At 32.6% G+C, this 19,793-nt stretch overlaps 2 protein-coding genes across 4 annotated transcripts; both read right to left on the reverse strand.

The window, feature by feature from the left end:
• Positions 1 to 1,073: 1,073 nt before the first annotated feature.
• LOC111999993 (uncharacterized) lies at positions 1,074 to 5,228 on the reverse strand. Of its 3 annotated transcripts, none has more exons than XM_065771370.1 (6): positions 4,940 to 5,228; positions 4,735 to 4,783; positions 4,497 to 4,623; positions 3,851 to 3,921; positions 3,662 to 3,734; positions 1,074 to 1,511 (listed from the first exon to the last, which is right to left on the reverse strand). In XM_065771370.1, exons 1-6 carry the CDS (start codon positions 5,106 to 5,108, stop codon positions 1,416 to 1,418), a joined length of 585 nt encoding a protein of 194 aa, XP_065627442.1. In that variant the 5' UTR covers positions 5,109 to 5,228; the 3' UTR covers positions 1,074 to 1,415. The 3 variants fall into 3 exon arrangements, with proteins under 3 accessions (XP_065627442.1, XP_065627441.1, XP_065627443.1); XM_065771369.1 differs by having other exon boundaries at positions 1,074 to 1,515; positions 4,940 to 5,226; XM_065771371.1 differs by lacking the exon at positions 3,662 to 3,734 and having other exon boundaries at positions 1,074 to 1,515.
• Positions 5,229 to 6,210: 982 nt separating this feature from the next.
• On the reverse strand, positions 6,211 to 8,677 carry LOC111999992 (peroxidase 64). Its single transcript, XM_065771372.1, has 4 exons — positions 8,395 to 8,677; positions 7,527 to 7,715; positions 6,978 to 7,140; positions 6,211 to 6,865 (listed from the first exon to the last, which is right to left on the reverse strand). Exons 1-4 carry the CDS (start codon positions 8,593 to 8,595, stop codon positions 6,471 to 6,473), a joined length of 948 nt encoding a protein of 315 aa, XP_065627444.1. The 5' UTR covers positions 8,596 to 8,677; the 3' UTR covers positions 6,211 to 6,470.
• Between the last annotated feature and the right edge of the window lie 11,116 nt (positions 8,678 to 19,793).

A 19,793-nucleotide genomic window follows, 5' to 3' on the forward strand; every position in this document is an offset into this window, starting at 1 on the left:
TAATTTATTTATGCCTAGACATGGCTTTAACACTTTGTCAAATTATGAAATTCTATATTCTTCCTTTTCGGGCTCCTCATTGCAGATCGAGTGACTGTTCTCATGGTCCTATAATCCTATTGCTTTCTACCAAAAACAAAATCCTATTGCACAAAATGACAGCCCGAGTCATTTAATACTTTATAACAATAGAAAGAACATTTTATCAAGAATTTTGTAGCACAATTGGTACTTTTTGTGTTTTCAAGAAAGACATCCATTATTCAAATTCTCGTTCCCTGAACTATCCAAGTAAGTAAAAAAGAAGAAGTAGAAATCACATGATTATTGCCAATTAAAAGTCTGATTAGTTTTTTTGTGTGAACAAATTGTAAAAATTCAGTCCATCAGACCATGACCAATCATTCAATCTACCCATGCCTTTATTCTTCAATTTTGGCTACTTAGGAAGGAAGCTTTTCCTTTTTGATAAAATAAAAAAAATAAATAAAAAATAAAAAATCTTCAATTTATAAGATATTAATAACGATAGGAAGCTTTTTTTTACATTTCAAATAAAGTTAAGAGATCTAGCAGACATTATAAAGCAAGTGATAGTTTAAGGTGGGATTTTTTTTTTTTTTTGGGATGACATAAGTGTCCCTAACCCGATAAACTTCCATTGATTTAACATTAACAACATACTTAACCAAAGACTTCTGGGAAAAGAGGAGAACCATAAGACTTCCATGAAAGAGGTTTGGAGTAGAAATCTGGGAAAGAGAAACTTAAAAGTTAATACCAAGAGAAAAGACTTATTCTTATTATTTTAATTCTAATCATGCAATATAGGAAGCTTTTTTTTACATTTCAAATAAAGTTAAGAGATCTAGCAGACATTATAAAGCAAGTGATAGTTTAAGGTGGGATTTTTTTTTTTTTTTGGGATGACATAAGTGTCCCTAACCCGATAAACTTCCATTGATTTAACATTAACAACATACTTAACCAAAGACTTCTGGGAAAAGAGGAGAACCATAAGACTTCCATGAAAGAGGTTTGGAGTAGAAATCTGGGAAAGAGAAACTTAAAAGTTAATACCAAGAGAAAAGACTTATTCTTATTATTTTAATTCTAATCATGCAAAAATTATTTCATGACAAAATAATTAAACAGAATACATTCTACCAAAAAAAAAAAATTAATAATAATAATAATACAGAATACTGAGGAACAAGATGAAGGTTTAAAATGTGAGAAGCATTAATATCATCAAGCTCGTCACCAGTAGTGAGGTTAACCTGGGAGGGCCATCAAATGAACCGGTGAAGGGGAACACAAATGCACTGCCATGGGGAGCAACACTTCTCTCAGTTCCTTTTTACTCTCAAGCCCAGACCTGTGTAAATAACACATCCCAATGATTTAACATTCTCTCAATTTCTTATACTCTTCAAGGCCCAGTAACGATCCCTTGACTTTGAGCCAATCTGCTGGTTTTGGCATGATAATGGCAATGTATCCTTCTCTATCTGCCTGGACCAAAAAAAGGCAGATGAACTAGAATTATGAACAATAAGTACAAGCTACAAATGACAGCTGAAAAATAAAGAACCATAATCACTATCATTTATCATATCACAATTTTTTAATTGGTAAGTTATACATGCACCTAACATAATAGATCTTGAACTCACACCACACATTCCATCCTTTTATTATGGGAGGAGATGATATTTTAGCTAGAGCTCATTGGCAAAAATCACTTTCACATAACATGAACTCAAAATAAAGGTAAATCAATGCCATGGTTCCTGAGGAGGTCCTCAAATGCAGGAGAATCGGTCTGGAATTAGATAAGAAGACTTCAAAAACGTATTCATGCATTTAGAAGCAAGATGCTTGAAAAATCACCCTCTCTTTTTTGATAAAGTGGCAAGCAAGTTTATTGAAAAATCATGAAATGCTATTGAAATCACCATCCCACCATTTTTTAGGTCGATCAATTGCATACAACCTGTGTACAGGTTCTCTTTTTTCTATTAAAAAACTTTAATTACTTCTACAAACCTCAAGGGGTTGGCTTAGTGGTTCTTAAAGCCTCATGAAATCTATGAGGTCTTGGGTTTGAAAGAGGGAATAGTCGGATACTCGAAGAGGTCTGGATACCCTAGTTTGTCAATAATAATAATAAAATTACCATCTTCATGCGTCATCACTGCCATTAATTGCAACAGTACGAGAACAATCTAATTCTACATGGCCACCACCACACTTCTCATCCCATTTGTATAATAATTCTTATTTCCTTGGGTGTCAATCAACTGATTTTCTATACACTAAGACATCTCAAAAACTTGTCTTATAAGTCTCCTTGATAATTTTCTAGACAGCTGAACCTACCAATACATTCTACGTCATTGGATTAGCATAGGGTTAGATTAACTTCATAGAACTGCAGCCACATGTTTGTTGAAACACCAATGATGAAGTTCATGAAGAAACTATAAAAAAACAAAAAAACAAAAATTGCAACTAAAATAGAAATTCAAGATTCCTCATTTCTTTGCATAACAATTAAGTGCACCTGGGAGGTGTTTAACCCATAAAAAAAAAGCATATGTAACCTACAAACACAACACCAAGCATGCATAGACGCACATACAGAGATTGTATATTTTCCCCAAGTGCCCTATAGAAAGCCGTCTTCTAGACGCAAACTAGTACTAATTTGTATTCTAGAATATGACAGAGCATTTACTACAGCTTTAAGCTTCTATTCTCACTATTCTCTCACCCTTTTTCTAATTAATTCTATTTTTTACGTTAATTTCAACGCTTAAGGTTGTCAAATCTTGCATAATTAGTTGAGCTGCATCTTCTTCTTTTTTTGAGAAACAGTTGAGCTGCATCTTCTAAGTATATTTTCCAATAAACTTTCTCACTTGTATAGAGATAATGCAGGAGTGCATAATCTTTATTTTTTTTGGAAAACATATGCCAAAGCAAATGCCTTGCCTGCACTGGATATACCCTTTTTCTAAAACTAATATTGGTAAGACCCATCTTGTTATGTTATGCATGCTGGGTACTAAAATTAAAGCTGCATGCATCCAGTAGGGTCTTGATTCCACAACCTTACGTTCCATCACAATTTTATGGGGTAGGAAATGACATTTGGGCTAGAGCTCAATGGCCTACCACAGAATCGAACTTGACAAATAAATAAATAAATTGCTAAGGAATCTAATACCTATAGATCATGAAATATTCAATTATACCCCAAGGGATAGCACAATCAATTAGAGACCACTCCTTGTGAAGCAGAGGTCACTAGTTCGAACCTCACCTTACCCCTCCCCCTTGGGGCCAAAACTTATAAATAAAAATTTTAAAAAATTATGAAATATTCAATTATACAAAGAGCTAAATGGAAATTGAACTTATGGCTAATATTTCTTTTATTTAAAATATAAAGAAGGAAATAGTCAAGAGCACAATGCTCCAATTTCTAAAAATTTGAAAATTGCCCAGTGAAAAAGCTAATGTAAACATGTAATATGAAAAAAGATTACAAACCAGAGGAGGACTTGAATTGCAGCAATAATTCAAGACAGATATATTATACTACTAATTATACTATATGAACTTTGAGTTAGTATAAAAAGTTAATTATTCTCACCGATGAATTAAGCAATCCTGGCTGCTTGATTAACCTATCATTGACTTCTAATAGAGAGCCTTTCACACAACATCTGTCAAGCCACTACAACCTTTTAACTTTATATCAAAAGAATTTAGAAGCAAATACAAATAAAAGACCCCCCAAAAGGGAAAGGAAAGTTAAGGAAGAACTGAAGAAGATACCTACCTCACAATATAAGAAGCATCATCCGTGTTAACTTTACACAAAGCTGAGTTGGACTCAAAGTGTTGTGCATTCTGCAAAACAACATCTCCAATTGTAATCAAGTATAGGCTTGAAAGCGGACATGAAAGTATGAAACAAATCATCTTGCAAAGAAGGAAAATGAGTACTCATGAAAAAGTAATTTATACACATTTGAAGCTATATAATAGGCTATATACTCCAAAGAGATATAGCGCAATAGTTTCAGCCTCTAAAAATACAATAGTAGAAGCATACTTTATATCACAAAACAACTTAATATGATGCACCAAGTCGCGCTGAAAACTGATTTATATAGACTTATAGACATACCCAAATGACTCTTTTCATCTTGAGATTAGAATTGCACAGCAGTATTTTTCTAAAATCTGCAGCAGAGAATGTTATGTACTTTAAATAATATTTTAGAATTACCTTCCAAACATTAATTTGATTTCTGAATTCCATGCATTAAAAGATTAAAAAAATATAAATATAAATCTCTTCTCTTAATGTTAGAACTTAGAAACTTAAAACACTATCATGAATTCAAATGATAATAATAATAATAATAATGACCACAATAGTAAAGTAATTTCTTCAAATAATGGATGCATTGCTTTAGTACCTTCTTGCGCTTTCCGGTGACCTTGATGCCGCTGCGATCAGACTTCCCAACGTTGAAATCAACGGCCGTGATACCACTTGTATCTTTAAACGCCACATGCGTCCGAGCCAATCCAATCACACACAGTCTATTATTTATAGTTTAAAAAAAAAAAATCAATTATCAAGATTATGAAATTTCTCCAATTTAACATACAATACCCAAAAAAAAAAAAAAAAAACCAAGACGGGTAATGTACCCATTGGCATGGCGATAAACGTACTGATCGTGTCCTGGCTTCGTGAAATCTGAAAATTTCAAAAAATCGAAATCAGTGAAACTTCGTGAAATCAGTTGAGTGGAACATTTAGTTAAGTAATCGATTTTGATTTCTCAGCAATAAGATCACAATAGAATAAAGTAATATACGTGTGTGTGTGTGTGTGTGTGTGGTTATGTCGTACCTGGAGCGAAATAGGAGACGAAATTGGATTCAATGGCAGAGGGAGGAGTGAGAGGGAGATCGTGTACATCAGGTACGAGAATCCTATGTAATGAGTCTTGTTCTTGTTCCTGTTCCTGTTCCTGTTCGTGTTCTAGATTTATTGTGTCGTCGACGCTGTGGTCCTTCATTGAAATCTGAACAAGATTTTGTCTAAATAGGATCGAGTCCGGTCCGTACAAAGCTTGGCTCCTTCCAGTTTCAGTGCGTGAGCTTGAGTCAAAGGTAGCTATGGCGGCTGTTAAAGTTAACTAAGCTGAGGTTCGGTTCTGTGTTGTGTTGAGTTGTGTTCGGTTCACCCGAGTAGTCGGGTTTTGGGCTAAGCTGGTTTTAGAAATTGGGCTTGAAATTAGCGACCCTTTTACGCATTTCAAATGACAGCATAATGGGCCGGGCTCAGACAAGACATCGGCCCTGAATACAACAATCAGGCCTGGCCGGATATAAAGCCCGTTAAGAAGTGTATGCGAGAGAACGACTTGTATGTTTTCTCTTCTTATTTTTTCCTAGTTATCCACTGGTAGGGTAGCACAGTTTTATACAGAAATGACACGTAGCTTTATATTATTATTATTGTTGAATGACGATTTATAATTTTAGCGGAGCTATTTTGGAACAGACTTGGCTTAGGTCCAGTGCTAGTGCACTGGACCTTTGTGATGGCGACATAAAATGAGCATCTATCGTTATGAAAACGAATTTAATACACTACAAAATTGAACTAATAGTGCATTGGACCTTTGTAATGGCGACGTAAAATGAGCATCTATCATTATGAAAACGAATTTAATACACTAGAAAACTGAACCAATATTTGCTCATTTTGTTCTTATCATATATATGAAATTTGTGAATGTTTGCTTTTGCTATTATTTTATTTCCTTATGAAGGGATAAAGTTGCAACTTGCTAATAGGCTTCTTCTTTTCTTTTTTTTTTTCCTTCCTCTATTTGATGTGATACTCTTATTCCAATTACAACTGCTTTATTCTTATATCAATCATACGTGCCTTTACTTTGATGTTTGGTTTATATTGCGAGAAAGTACATAAAGAAAGCTGCTCATTCCAAATTTCAGTCTCTATGCTATTTAAGCCTTAATTAGGGTGCATTAGGATTAGTTTTTTTTTTTCTTTTTAAATGAAGATTATTACCATTTAGCCTTAGAAGGATAGGACACATGCCTGATAGTACGGTTGGTCAGAACGACCTAACATCAACCAAATTATAATAATTGAAAACCAAACACATATTTATTAATATTCATGCTTGTACATAAGTAATTTTCAATTCTATCATCGTCCACTTTGACGGTGGCATAAACAACACAAACTTGCATGCAAAGACACTTGCACATTGTCCACATTTATTACTTTGCACCCTAAAGAAGAAGAAAAAAATACTATCAAATTGTACTAGAAGAGACACAATAATTTTAGCTGGGACTGCCTAGCTCATCACTCACATTAATTAATTAAATCCACTCGGCTAATATCATCTAACTCTTCTGCAATCCAGCCTAATCTCTTGCCCACCAGCGAGGCTACTCATCTTGATCATGGACTTCACAAAAGCTTTATCAAACTCTTCTTGGGAGCTAGCAAACTTAGAAACCAATGCTTTAGTTTTTGGGGTACTGAGTAGAGCTTCATCTGAAGAAAATATACTCTTCCCTTTGAGAAGCAACTTGTAGTATGCATTGTCAAATGCTGTGGTGGTTGAATCCAGTGTGGTGCCAGCACTTCTCACCTTGTTGTGCTCCGGGCAAATGCTTCTTAAGGTGGCTGCGAAGGTTGACTTCAGTGACGGGTCGATGTCAACGGAGCCATTGAAATTGTGAATTCTGTTCTCGAATGATGAGCAATGAGCAAACCCAAGTGTGTGTCCCCCTACAAATTTGCATCAACAAGATAGTCATTTATATATAAATCAATTTTCATGCAAGTACTATATATATATATATATATGCACAAGATCATAAATATATAGAAATATATATACCTGAGAGAGCCACAAGATCGTCCAAGTTCAGGCCTCTTTGGGAGAAGCTTTGCTGTAATTGAGTGATGTTGAAAACTGGAGCTGGTAATTGTCTAGTGTCGGCTGCTTTTGAGATTCTTCCGTCTTTTCTCCCTGTTGGTACTTGCCAAGTGGGACCTCCAGACTAATACATCAAACCAGACCAAAAAAGTACTACCATAAGCTTAGAAATCGAAGGGCTGTTATTATTACTATTATCATTATTATTATTATTATTATTATTGTGGACACAAATTTTCTCTAGATTGGCCAGATTAGATGAGATGGCAATTCATAGTACGATACCATTCACGTGTATTTTAATAACACGTCTAATCATTAAGTCGCTATAACAAATCACATAACTATTAAATAAGTTTTATGATAAAAACTATATCTCAATTGTCGTTAAGAGTTGTTACGTAGTGTTTCATTCCAACTTATATATTATTATTATGGTTAGATTCCCCAAAACAAAAACATAAATATATATATATATATATTATTATTATTATGACGACGACGACTAACCAGAGCAACGGCATCACGAGCCGCCAGAGCCAAGATATCAGCACAAGAGACGACGCCGGGGCACAACTCTTCCACTGCTTTTTTTGCGTTGTCAATGACATAAAATGCATGCAGTGAAATGTTAGGAGGTCCGTCCTTTTCTGCCGTCTGATTTCCCTTTGAATCCAGCAGCACAGAAGCATCACAACCCTTAAACACAAAACAAGGTACCAAGTAAGTTTTACATAGGAACAACAACATCAAACCTTGTCAGAAGCTTATGCAATGAATGATAATGTTCGGAAAAAGTATTTATATATAATACATATTTAAGTAGAATTTGTTTCAAAATATCAACCCCTAATTTAATTAGAATTAATTTGTTTGGTGTTGGAAATGTTTTATTAAAAAAGTGTGAGTCAGAATTAGTTCAAACTAATTTGTTTAACACTATTTATAACTGTATATGTAAAAACAAATTAAAAAATGGTTCGGAAAAAGTATTTATATATAATAAGTATTTAAGTAGAATTTGTTTCAAAATATCAACCCCTAATTTAAATAGAATTTGTTTGGTATTGGGAATGTTTTATTAGAAAAGTGTTAGTCATAATTAGTTCAAACTAATTTGTTTAACACTATTTATAACTATGAAAAAAAAAATTAAAAAATGTATTAAAATGATGATGTGGGAAAATATGGACTACTTTCAAAAACTTATGTGCATGAAAGCATTGAAGAAAGTCAACAAAAAAGTTAATTTTGTTAAATATTATTGTATATAAAGTTATATAGACATACATATGGATAAAGATACAAACGTGTGATTGTTTGTGTGTGTGTGTGTGTGTGTGTGTGGATTGGGGCTATAGATATATAAGATGATTACTCTTATGAAGCAATCGTGAAAGTGCATCCGAAGCAGAGCAGCTGGAACTGTTTTGTCATTTACAATGCCGTACTTGACAGCATCGGTAACAGCGGACTCAAGATGTGGGCATGTTTTGTCATAGTAGTTCAAGCTCAGTGCATTCACTGAAGAAGAAATGAAAAGGATGGAAAGGGCTAGTGAAACAAGTGTGGCTGCCATTGTTGAAACTAGTCGATTGAGCTATATTTGTATTATTGCCTAGTTTTTGTCGGTGAAAACTCTGATGGGTGGATGGTACTTATAGTAGAGGCAGCAAATGAGAACACTTAATAACACACTTGGAGTGGTTAAGGAGAATATGGTGGTTAGCAAATTTGGTGATCAAGAATATTGTTATTGGAGCAGTATTAATGTATTATTGAAGCAAGCTCAAAATAAGAGGACAGGCCATGTTACTTTCGATATTAATTTAGAAAGTGATGTTTCAAGTGTTTTTTTGTTTTGACCTTAAGAAAAATGACATTATTCAAATGAAGACAAAGTAAGAAAAAAAAAATTACAATTTTAAAAGACCAGCCGGTTCATTGCCCAAAAGGCTAAAATGAAGGTCAAAATAGGTGACTACTGCGTCCAAAATGTCCAATACATGATAATGGATTTATTTTTGTAAGTTAAAATTTTTATTAAGTAGATCTACTTCCCACCCTTTTGGAGGATAAGGTGAAAACCAAAACGAGTGTGAAAGATTAACCTTGGTGGATAGGATGCAATAAATTAAAATGACTAAAGGAAAACGAAATAATTGCTGGAGATGAAATGGAATAATGCTACGTACTTAAAAATTTTGGCTACTTTAATCACACCTATTAAGAGCTTGTTTGGGATTCGCTTATTTTACTGAAATTGAAATTTTTTTGCTAAAAATACTAAAAATAAAGGTAAAAATTAACTGAAATAGTATATCATAACCTATAAATAGTACAAAAAAAGTGCAGTGGGACCCATAAATAGTAGTAAAAATAAGCTAAATAGTAAAATAAGCTAACTTTTTAATATGATGCCAAATGCATACTAAATTGGTAGGTTTTCATTGGGTTTTTTTTTTTTCAGCTCACCGATATCATTTTAAATCTACCACATCTATAGATATCAAATTAAAATTTTTTGTCTCCAAATTTTTTCAATGAGACCTAAGGTCTGCTTATTGTTGAAAATTAAAAACTTATTACTAAAAATATTATAACAAAATAATTTTTAATCGGTAAAAACACTGGCAAAAAGTCTTCACGCCGTTTTTAGTGCTTGGCTGGTCCATGAAGTGCCATGGACCAGCCAAACACAAACGCAAATGCAGAATCATCAAAACAAACGCACGCCTAGTGTACTCGATCAACTTTTTCTTGCCAGAAAGTAAGCAAAGGAATGTCCTTTCCATTAGCTCAGTGACCTAAAAGAGTAAAGACCGTGTAGAGAAGAATGTGTTTGGTGAAGAAGGTTGAACAAATAAAGGCAACTTTGCGTCATCTTCAATTCTTCATATAGTCAACAGCTATGCTGGTGTTATAATCAACAGGCAACAGCTAATAAAAAATTGTATAACTCCATTGCAACTACGCATAACTAACAACTTTTTGGGAGCATCATAATTAGCTTTCACAAAATCGTAAAATCTGAAAAGGGTCTATTGCATTTTATTTTACGTAGTGCTAATTATTGATAAAAATTTTGAAGTAAAATAAATCATACAGTGCTGAAGGAACCATAACAAACCTTTTTTATTTATTTATTGTTTTCTTATATTTTGGTTGGCATGAGCCATAAAATAAATTCGGAATTTAACAAGCACAATCAGTGGTGGAGTGAATCCTTTTTTTTTTTTGGGTTAAAAAATCAATGTTAGTCCCATTAAATTTATGTTGGTCTTCACAATAATTGTATCAATTCAATCCTTGATTTTTTTTTTTTTTTTTTTCTTAAAAAATCAATGTTAGTCCCATTAAATTTATGTTGGTCTTCAGAATAATTGTATCAATTCAATCCTTGATTTTTTTTTTTTTTTTTTTTCACATCATTTCAATTTGGTCTTCAAAATGCTAATGTATCGTACTTAAAATTAATGCGGTATATTAATTTTAGAGTAATATTTATTTCACACAAATTATTTTACATGATTTTACGCACGCACCTAAAAACAACTGAAATTCTAACTTGAAGTTTCAATTGTTTTTAGAAACATGCAAAAACTATGTAAAACAGTTTAATGCACAATAAATTTAAACCTTAACTTTATAAATCTGATTTGTGTTAACAGATTGTGACAAATCATTGGCTTATGTGGCATAAATTGCCAAGCCAACGACCATGTTGGTATTTTTGCCAAATCACTTTCTTTGCCATCTTCTCATTTCTCTCTCAATCAATGACCAGCTCTTCTCCCACTCCCAATAAGACCTTGCCAAAATCGATGTCGTCCCAGCTGCAAAGTGGTTTTGGAGCAGGGTCAATTGATTATTATGATTATGGGTATTTTGGATGAATGGGGTGGCACGGGTTTTGGATTTTGTTATGAGTATGGGAGTGTGTTTTGAGGATGTGTCTGTGTCGATTAAGACGGTGACTTGGACTGGTCTGCATTAGGGGTATCTAGTGGTTTCATTGTCATTGTTGAATGTGAGGGGTTCGAATGTTGTGGAGGAAAAAAAAAAAGGAGATAGTTGCATTAACAGAGGAGAGAGAAAATGAAAGTTTAACTATAAGTAAAGTTTCTAATAATTAAATAAGAAATCTGGAGTTCAATACTCTGCTTATACTAAAAACTGATTAGTATCTTAGTCTGATGATAAATAGCAGAATCATCAGAAACAGACGTAATAATTTTAATAATAGTACTCAAAAAAAAAAAATTCAGAAGAACTTAATCACCATTGCCCCCCTAATATTTTTGACAAAAAATATATGCAATAATTCCAATCCTAAAAACAAAAGTAACTATGGGTCAATGAGTAGAATAGAGTACTGTAGTCGTAGGTCCTGAGCATGGCTGAGTAGTTTAGTACTTAAATTAAATATATTATAATTTGATAATAGTAATTAGTTAGTTGTTTGTTTAATTGACATTAGTGGCTTGGATAATTAAATTAAATTATCATTATAAACTTGTTTATTCTATCAATTTGAGGTATTAAGGTTAAAAATTTAATATTCAAGATTTCATATTTTGTAATAACTTATGGGGAGAAAGATGTACAATTGATGCAAAAATGACCTCTCAATTATAAGTGATTTTAGTACGATGAAGGCGTGTAAAAGCAACATTTTTAAGTTAAAGTTAATTTGTGAAATTAAGATTTATTTAGACATTTTCTTTATACGTAAGAACTTTATTGCGTCTACTTTAGCTCCCTAAAATTATTTTCTAGCTCTGCCATTGGGCGCAAAAACACACATACACACGTATATGTATATATAATTAGGTTGGTAAAACCCAAATAAAAATAGAAGAATAATCAAAAGGACAAACGGACAATATATATATATGCCACATGATTATTAAATAGCTTATCGGGCGGCTACTTTACGTCACCTTCACCTAGTTGATGAGGTGGTCATTTTTAATTCTTTATATTTTTTATTAGGCCACAAATTTGACATGCAAGCGATCTCTTTACCACAAAAAAAAAAAAAAAATTCTGTTTGACACGTTGTGGCGTTGTGCATTCTATCAATGAGATAACAAAAATGACTAAATTGAAATGATTTAAATAAAATGATGGACTAAATTAAAACCGTACAATTTAATTTCTGAAAAGGCAAGGTTCAGCTGATAGCACAATGATAAGTCCATAACAAAAGCATTTATGGTGTTTTATGTTTATTTACCCTAAATTCTTTTTTTTTTAATCAAAGTGAAATTACTACATATTTATAAGGACCAAAAACGATTTTTTTATCATTTTTGTGCGCAAATTAAAATTTTTTCAAAGGTCAATTATGAGAATTTTAAAAAAACTTTGGGTAATCGAAATTTCAAAAGAGTAAAAAAAAAAAAACATTTTTTTATATATGGTCCCCCCATTTCTCAAACAAAACAAAAAATGTCTCAAACTTTCCTCCATACATTACTTATCTATTTTGAAAGAGAGGGAGAGAGAGAGAGAGAGAGAGTATTATTTAAATTACAGTTTTTTAAATTAATTGGATAATAATTATTTGATTGTTAGAGCATCAGCATTAGCTGTTGCAAAAATATGTCATTTTGACACATCAAAAAACTTACTTTATTATTTTAATACATAATTTTACAACACATTTTGCATCTCATGTTTTATTTTCATGTTCTATTAATTAATTTATTATTATTTTTCTCTTTCTTCCTCTCTTTCTTTCTTCTGTGTGGTGGCGACTCACCAAAACTAGAAAAAAAATAAAACAAAGCTCACAAAACCATTCACAATGTCAACATCCACCATCCCCATACCCATTCACAATCACATATTACCAAGATCAAGAACACAGCTAAATATCTAATGACAAATAAACTGTAAGGCACAAATTCGGCATAAAAAAAAAACGAAGCAATTTCAAATTCTAAGCTATATGCTACATAGAAGATACTGTAGCAATTTTCAACTAAGTCATGCGAGCAACAATCCTACCAAGCTAAAAAGCAATGACCCATCCCATATATATATATATATATATATATCAAGGGTTTTACTAATGTATGCCCTTAAGGCATATGTTAGTAAACTATTTTTAGAAATTTTTTATTAAAAATTGAAAAAGTTGTCAAACTTTTTTCAATTTGATTCCCAAATAGGCACACCGATTTAGATCCCCACCATCCCCAGTAGACCACACTGATCTTGATCTCAATCTCCACTGGTTGATCTCCACAGCAAGGTGTGAGAGAGAAGAAAGGAAAGAGGAGGTGAGAGAAATCTGAAACTGAGAGAGAAGAAAGAAGAACACGTGAGAGATGAGAGATGATTGGATACAAAAGTAATTTATGTTTTAGCATTTGGCGTCCGTACCATTCCAAATTTGGAACGGTACTGTTCATCAATGCCAAATTTTTTGGCATTTAAAACATCTAATGTGAGAAGTTTTTTGGTGTTTGTTGTGCCGAATGTCAAATATTTAGCATTTGACACATCTAATGCTAGTGCCTTTTTTTTTATACAAGATAGAAATTTTGTTTTAGCCTAATCTAAGTGTATATGTGTGTGAAGCTCCATCCTAAAGACTTGAACTCCGGCCCTTGCCTCCCACATCCCACAAGCACTTATACTTGTGAAGTGACCATTGCACCAAGAATGTGTGATGGTATGCCCTTATTATATTAGAGTCTTTATTATTTAGTTATGAATAATAATCTGGCATGGAAATATTACCATGCTTAGGTGATTCATTTGTAACGTTGGATACAAAATGGTTGATTCATCTTGCTCAAAATTTTCAATTAGAATTTTTTGTGGTGGATCTCATGGCACTTGTAGTTTGATATTTTTTTATGGATATGATATTTGAACTATAACATTTGGTGTAGAAGAGATTTGAATCTACATTCTTTATGTAGTGATAAAAAAAATAAAAAAAAAATTAGTTGAATACGTATAATTAAATATAACTTATAGTTAATATGTGCTCCAACAATGAATTTTCAGAACTCAAAATCATATATTGCTTTGCTACAAAAGTAGTTGAGATACTTAAAACCAACTAAAAATGTGGGAAGAGCTTTTTTTGTAAATATATATTGCATCCATTGGTGCACTTGCTCCTGTAAAATTGCATTGATTCTATTATTATCAAATACAAATGTGGAAAGAGCTTCTTTTTTTTTTTTTTTTGTAAGGAATCCGTTGATCCAATCAAAAATTATTGGATTCTGTATCTACTATTTCAATATAGATGTATATTTGGTACATGAAATTATGAATATATATATTCTACCTGCCCCTATTTTTATTTTATTTTTTAATATCACTTTTGCATAACTAAATGGGAGATGGTTTAATGAGCAATTGACCTATCACATATATTAAGATAACATATATTAAGATATTATTTATAATATTCATGATAAGATAAGATGATTATGCAATATTTCCAAGGTCTGAAGACTAGTTGAGGACAATTGTATAATATATTGATTTGGAATAAAAACTCTTTATAGGGAATAATATTAAATTCGTGTATTGATTTTTTTTTTTTTTCTAATCAGAATTTACACCTACTAAACAAAAAGCATGTCTCCACCAATGAACATAATAGCATATATAAGCTATTCAAAGTTTCTTCTCCTTGATTGCATTTGGCTCTGTAGTAATGGAAAATAAGTTTTGAACCCTACAAGGTCAAAAAAAGATATAAAATTAATTCATTCTTTTCATATTTCATTAAAGAAAGAAATGTTGATTACTTGATTTTAATGATGTTTTCCTTGTAGCACAAATTATTGCAATTTTCGATGAAAGGATCTGCCAGATCCCACTGATGGGAAATGAGATGGGCTATATGCTAATTGATAATTGAGACATAATATAATAAGTTGGGGGGTCTGGCCAACTACTATGTCGCGACACTCTGTGTGTGTTATTGAATTGTCAAAAACAACTTATGGGTTTGCAGATTAAATAATTACAAAACCAGCACCGGGTCCGGGGGAAAGGCAGGTGGGTGATGTCGTTAAGGTATTGAACTTCATTTGATTATTATTATTCTTATTATTATTTTGGAGAAGAAGGATGTGAATTTTATTAATCTTTTGATTGATGTTACAAAGAAATTCACATTGTAATTATCCTACCGAAGGTGTGGATATGACCAATTTGATCCTGGTTTAGACTCTTACTAACGGGTTGAATTGGGTCGGATTTGAGCCAGATGTGTGCGGATTATACTGCATGTGGGCTAAAAATATGTTAAACTAAAATGAATTGTTATTGCTATTGTTGTCATCCTATGTCTTACTCTTTTTTCTTTTTCTTTTTTTGTTAACACAAAAAAAAAAAAAAAAATTAAACGCATTTTTTTAACATAGTTTCCCATATTTTTCAATATAATTAAAAAATAAATAGAATATTCAAAAGTAAAAGTTGAATAATACATGAAATCTTATGTTATAGTCCCATAATTAATTCTAAAAGTTTACTAGACCAATAATTCCCCCCAAAAAAAGTACGGTAAATGCAACATAAAATAAAGTTAAACTACTTGTAAAAATTATTAAAATATATAGTGCTTTATGAATAAAAAAAATAGCTTGCTAGGTAAAGAAAAGAAGATAATTTGGAACTAAATTTATAATGAAGTTACAAAAAAAAAAAAAAAAACTACTCAATGTTGCAATAGATTCGACATTAAAAATATTTATAGAGAAGTGCACATCAAGTTAACAAATAACATCATTTTTATTTTCATCTATAACATAAATATAAAGAAAGAAATGTTGATTACTTGATTTTAATGATGTTTTCCTTGTAGCACAAATTATTGCAATTTTCGATGAAAGGATCTGCCAGATCCCACTGATGGGAAATGAGATGGGGTATATGATAATTGATAATTGAGACATAATATAATAAGTTGGGGGGTCTGGCCAACTACTATGTCGCGACACTCTGTGTGTGTTATTGAATTGTCAAAAACAACTTATGGGTTTGCAGATTAAATAATTACAAAACCAGCACCGGGTCCGGGGGAAAGGCAGGTGGGTGATGTCGTTAAGGTATTGAACTTCATTTGATTATTATTATTATTATTATTATTATTATTTTGGAGAAGAAGGATGTGAATTTTATTAATCTTTTGATTGATGTTACAAAGAAATTCACATTGTAATTATACTACTGAAGGTGTGGATATGACCAATTTGATCCTGGTTTAGACTCTTACTAACGGGTTGAATTGGGTCGGATCTAAGCCAGATGTGTGCGGATTATATTGCATGTGGGCTAAAAATATGTTAAACTAAAATGAATTGTTATTGCTATTGTTGTCATCCTATGTCTTACTCTTTTTTCTTTTTCTTTTTTTGTTAACACAAAAAAAAAAATAAACGCATTTTTTTAACATATTTTCCCATATTTTTCAATATAATTAAAAAATAAATAGAATATTCAAAAGTAAAAGTTGAATAATACATGAAATCTTATGTTATAGTCCCATAATTAATTCTAAAAGTTTACTAGACCAATAATTCCCCCCAAATCTTTCTCAAAAAAAAAAAAGTACGGTAAATGCAACATAAAATAAAGTTAAACTACTTGTAAAAATTATTAAAATATAAAGTGCTTTATGAATAAAAAAATAGCTTGCTAGGTAAAGAAAAGAAGATAATTTGGAACTAAATTTATAATGAAGTTACAAAAAAAAAAAAAAACTACTCAATGTCGCAATAGATTCGACATTAAAAATATTTATAGAGAAGTGCACATCAAGTTAACAAATAACATCATTTTTATTTTCATCTATAACATAAATAAATAAAATCTACTATAACTTTAGCATTTAAATCAAGGCCGGCTCAACAAATTCGAGGACCTTAGGCGAAAACTTTAGGTAGGGCTTTTATTAATTATTTAAATGTTAATTAGATAATATTTATTTAACTTTTAATTTTTTTATATTTAGAATCTATTTATCACTCTCTTTGAGATACAAAATTATTTATTAAATTTTTACATTTAAGTTTCATTAACATTTCCTTTTAATATCACTTAATCTTTTAGTAAACATTTATAATTAAAATAAAACATGATCCGTAATAGAAAAATTATTAATTTTCTGGAATAAAAAATTATTTATCACATAACTTAACAAATTAATTTTAATACAAAATATATTATCCAAAACTTGTAATTTAATTAAATTAAGACAGCACTATACATATAACAAATTAATGACTTTCTAAATGGATGGGGAAAAAAAGCAAAAAAAAAAAAAAAAATTAATAATAATCACTAGATGGTCTTCATGTAAACTAGGACTATCCAACCAACACGTATACCCGACCAACCTGACCAACCCGCCCGAGCCTGAACCGAAAACTGCCCGAACCGATACTCTGACGGTCAGTGGCGGGTGGCCGCCCACAAAACCCGACACCTTTGGGTCGGTTGGCGGGTTTCCTCTCCCAAAACCTGAGCAACCCAACCCGATCATAACCCCAGAAACCTCAAGCAATATTCGAAGGATTTTCAACGGAAACTTACAAAGACCGGCAGTATTGGAGTTCTTCAGCGAATTTTTTTTTTTGAGAATCCGAACTGGTCGGCCAATTTGTTTAACTAACTGAAATCAGAACATACAAAAAGATAAATGTCTGATGGAACATCCTCCATCTAGACTAATACAGGAAAGGAAAACTTTGCTCTCTGAGCTAAGGCATAGGCAATTGGGTTACCCTGCCTCCTTACTAAGGGTGTCCATAGGTCGATCTAGGTCAAGTTTGTGCCCAACCCAGAACCAACCCGATGACATCGGGTTTCCGGCGAGTAAACCCGCCGCCAACCGTAAAAACCAATAGGTCAAGTCGGATCGGAGTTGTTTAATCGGCGATTGGATCAGTTGAAGCTGACGATGATGCTGCCGGAGATTACATTTTGACAGTGATCTGTATTTTTCACCGGATTTTCGCCGGATTTGTGCAAAAATCACTAGATCTAAGCAAAAAAAACATCAAATTGTCACCTGATTTTTGCAAAACTCACGAGATCTAAGCAAAAATACACTAAATCGTCGCCGGATTTAAGCAAATACCATCAGAGTTTTGCCGGATTTGAGTAAAAACCATCGGAGTTTCGCCGGATTTCAGCAAAACCCATCATATTTTCAATGGATCTGAGCCTTATTTGAGCAAAACCCATTAGATTGTAGCTGGATCTGAGCGTAAACGACAAGATCTCGCCAAATCCAGTGGAGATTTCATGGATCTAGCTGAAATCTCGCTGGATCTAAAAAATCTCGCTAAAAAATGCTATATAGCTCGGTCAGTTCGGGTTTCTTTAGTTTTTGGGGAGAAGATTCGAGACCAAACCACTCAAATCAGATTCTGGAGAAGAAAACCCATTGCCGACCGCCGAAGTAGTTGGGTCGATTGGCGATTCGCCCGAGTCCGATCGGATTTACCTGGTGGGTCGAGCCACCAGTTGAGTTGGACACCCCTACTCCCTACAAAAGAGAAGGACTTGGTTTGTAACAAACCTGACATAGACCAAATGTCTTTGATAATGTGTCCAACACTAGCTAAAGAATTCTATAAAAATAGAATCAAGATGGAGACTAGAGAGAAGCAAGGTGAGCAGGGGAAAAAAAAATACTAATCGATACTGTATTTGATTTCTTGAGATTTAAGATGGAGAGAGAATATTATGCTATCTATTTTTTTACTATAGATTCAAGTAATAAGAGTTAGTTTCTATCAATGAAGTTATTTATAAAGACATTAGTTCATATTTTAAATAGGAACATTATCTCTTCAATTCTATGTTTTGGGAAAGGGGGCTTTAATTTATCGTCGCCGGATTTGAGCAAATACCATTAGAGTTTTGCCTAATTTGAGTAAAAACCATCGGAGTTTCGCCGAATTTCAGCAAAACCCATCATATTTTCAATGGATCTGAGCCTTATTTGAGCAAAACCCATTAGATTATAGCTAGATCTGAGCGTAAACGACAAGATCTCGCCAAATCCGGTGGAGATTTCATGGATCTAGCTAAAACCTCGCTGGATCTAAAAAATCTCGCTGAAAAATGCTATATAGCTCGATCAGTTCGGGTTTCTTTAGGTTTTGGGGAGAAGATTCGAGACCAAACCACCCAAATCAGATTCTGGAGAAGAAAACCCATTGCCAACCACGAGAGTAGTTGGGTCGGTCGGTGATTGGCCCGAGTCCGATCGGATTTACCGGGTGGGTCAAGCCACCGGTTGAGTTGGACACTCCTACTCCCTACAAAAGAGAAGGACTTGGTTTGTAACAAACCTGACATAGACCAAATGTCTTTGATAATGTGTCCAACACTAGCTAAAGAATGCTATAAAAATAGAATCAAGATGGAGACTAGAGAGAAGCAAGGTGAGCAGGGAAAAAAAAAAATACTAATCGATACTGTATTTGATTTCTTGAGATTTAAGATGGAGAGAGAATATTATGCTATCTATTTTTTTACTATAGATTCAAGTAATAAGAGTTAGTTTCTATCAATGAAGTTATTTATAAAGACATTAATTCAGATTTTCAATAGGAACATTATCTCTTCTTTTTTTTTTTTTGGATAAACCATCGGTTACAAAGGGGCCTAATTTTCTCTCTCCAAGCGTCCTTAATTTTCGCTCTTTATATCAATTTATTTCTATTAGTGGCGCCTAAAATTTTTTTTTCAAGGTGAAGGAGCCGTAATTAATTTGCATTG

This window comes from Quercus suber, unplaced genomic scaffold (assembly GCF_002906115.3).
Source record: "Quercus suber isolate HL8 unplaced genomic scaffold, Cork oak 2.0 scaffold_43, whole genome shotgun sequence".
NCBI lineage: Eukaryota > Viridiplantae > Streptophyta > Magnoliopsida > Fagales > Fagaceae > Quercus > Quercus suber.

What these genes read in the sequence shown, in the direction of transcription:
- LOC111999993 (XM_065771369.1), bottom strand. Translation starts at nt 5,108, where the DNA reads ATGAAGGACCACAGCGTCGACGACACAATAAATCTAGAACACGAACAG. An exon ending in GTTTATCGCCATGCCAATGG is followed by an intron (nt 4,624 to 4,734) that starts GTACATTACCCG and finishes TATAAATAATAG; the next exon opens with ACTGTGTGTGATTGGATTGG. An exon ending in CAGGATTGCTTAATTCATCG is followed by an intron (nt 1,516 to 3,661) that starts GTGAGAATAATT and finishes TTTTTGGTCCAG; the next exon opens with GCAGATAGAGAAGGATACAT.
- LOC111999992 (XM_065771372.1), bottom strand. Translation starts at nt 8,595, where the DNA reads ATGGCAGCCACACTTGTTTCACTAGCCCTTTCCATCCTTTTCATTTCT. An exon ending in TTCACGATTGCTTCATAAGA is followed by an intron (nt 7,716 to 8,394) that starts GTAATCATCTTA and finishes TTTGTGTTTAAG; the next exon opens with GGTTGTGATGCTTCTGTGCT. An exon ending in CTCGTGATGCCGTTGCTCTG is followed by an intron (nt 7,141 to 7,526) that starts GTTAGTCGTCGT and finishes TTGATGTATTAG; the next exon opens with TCTGGAGGTCCCACTTGGCA.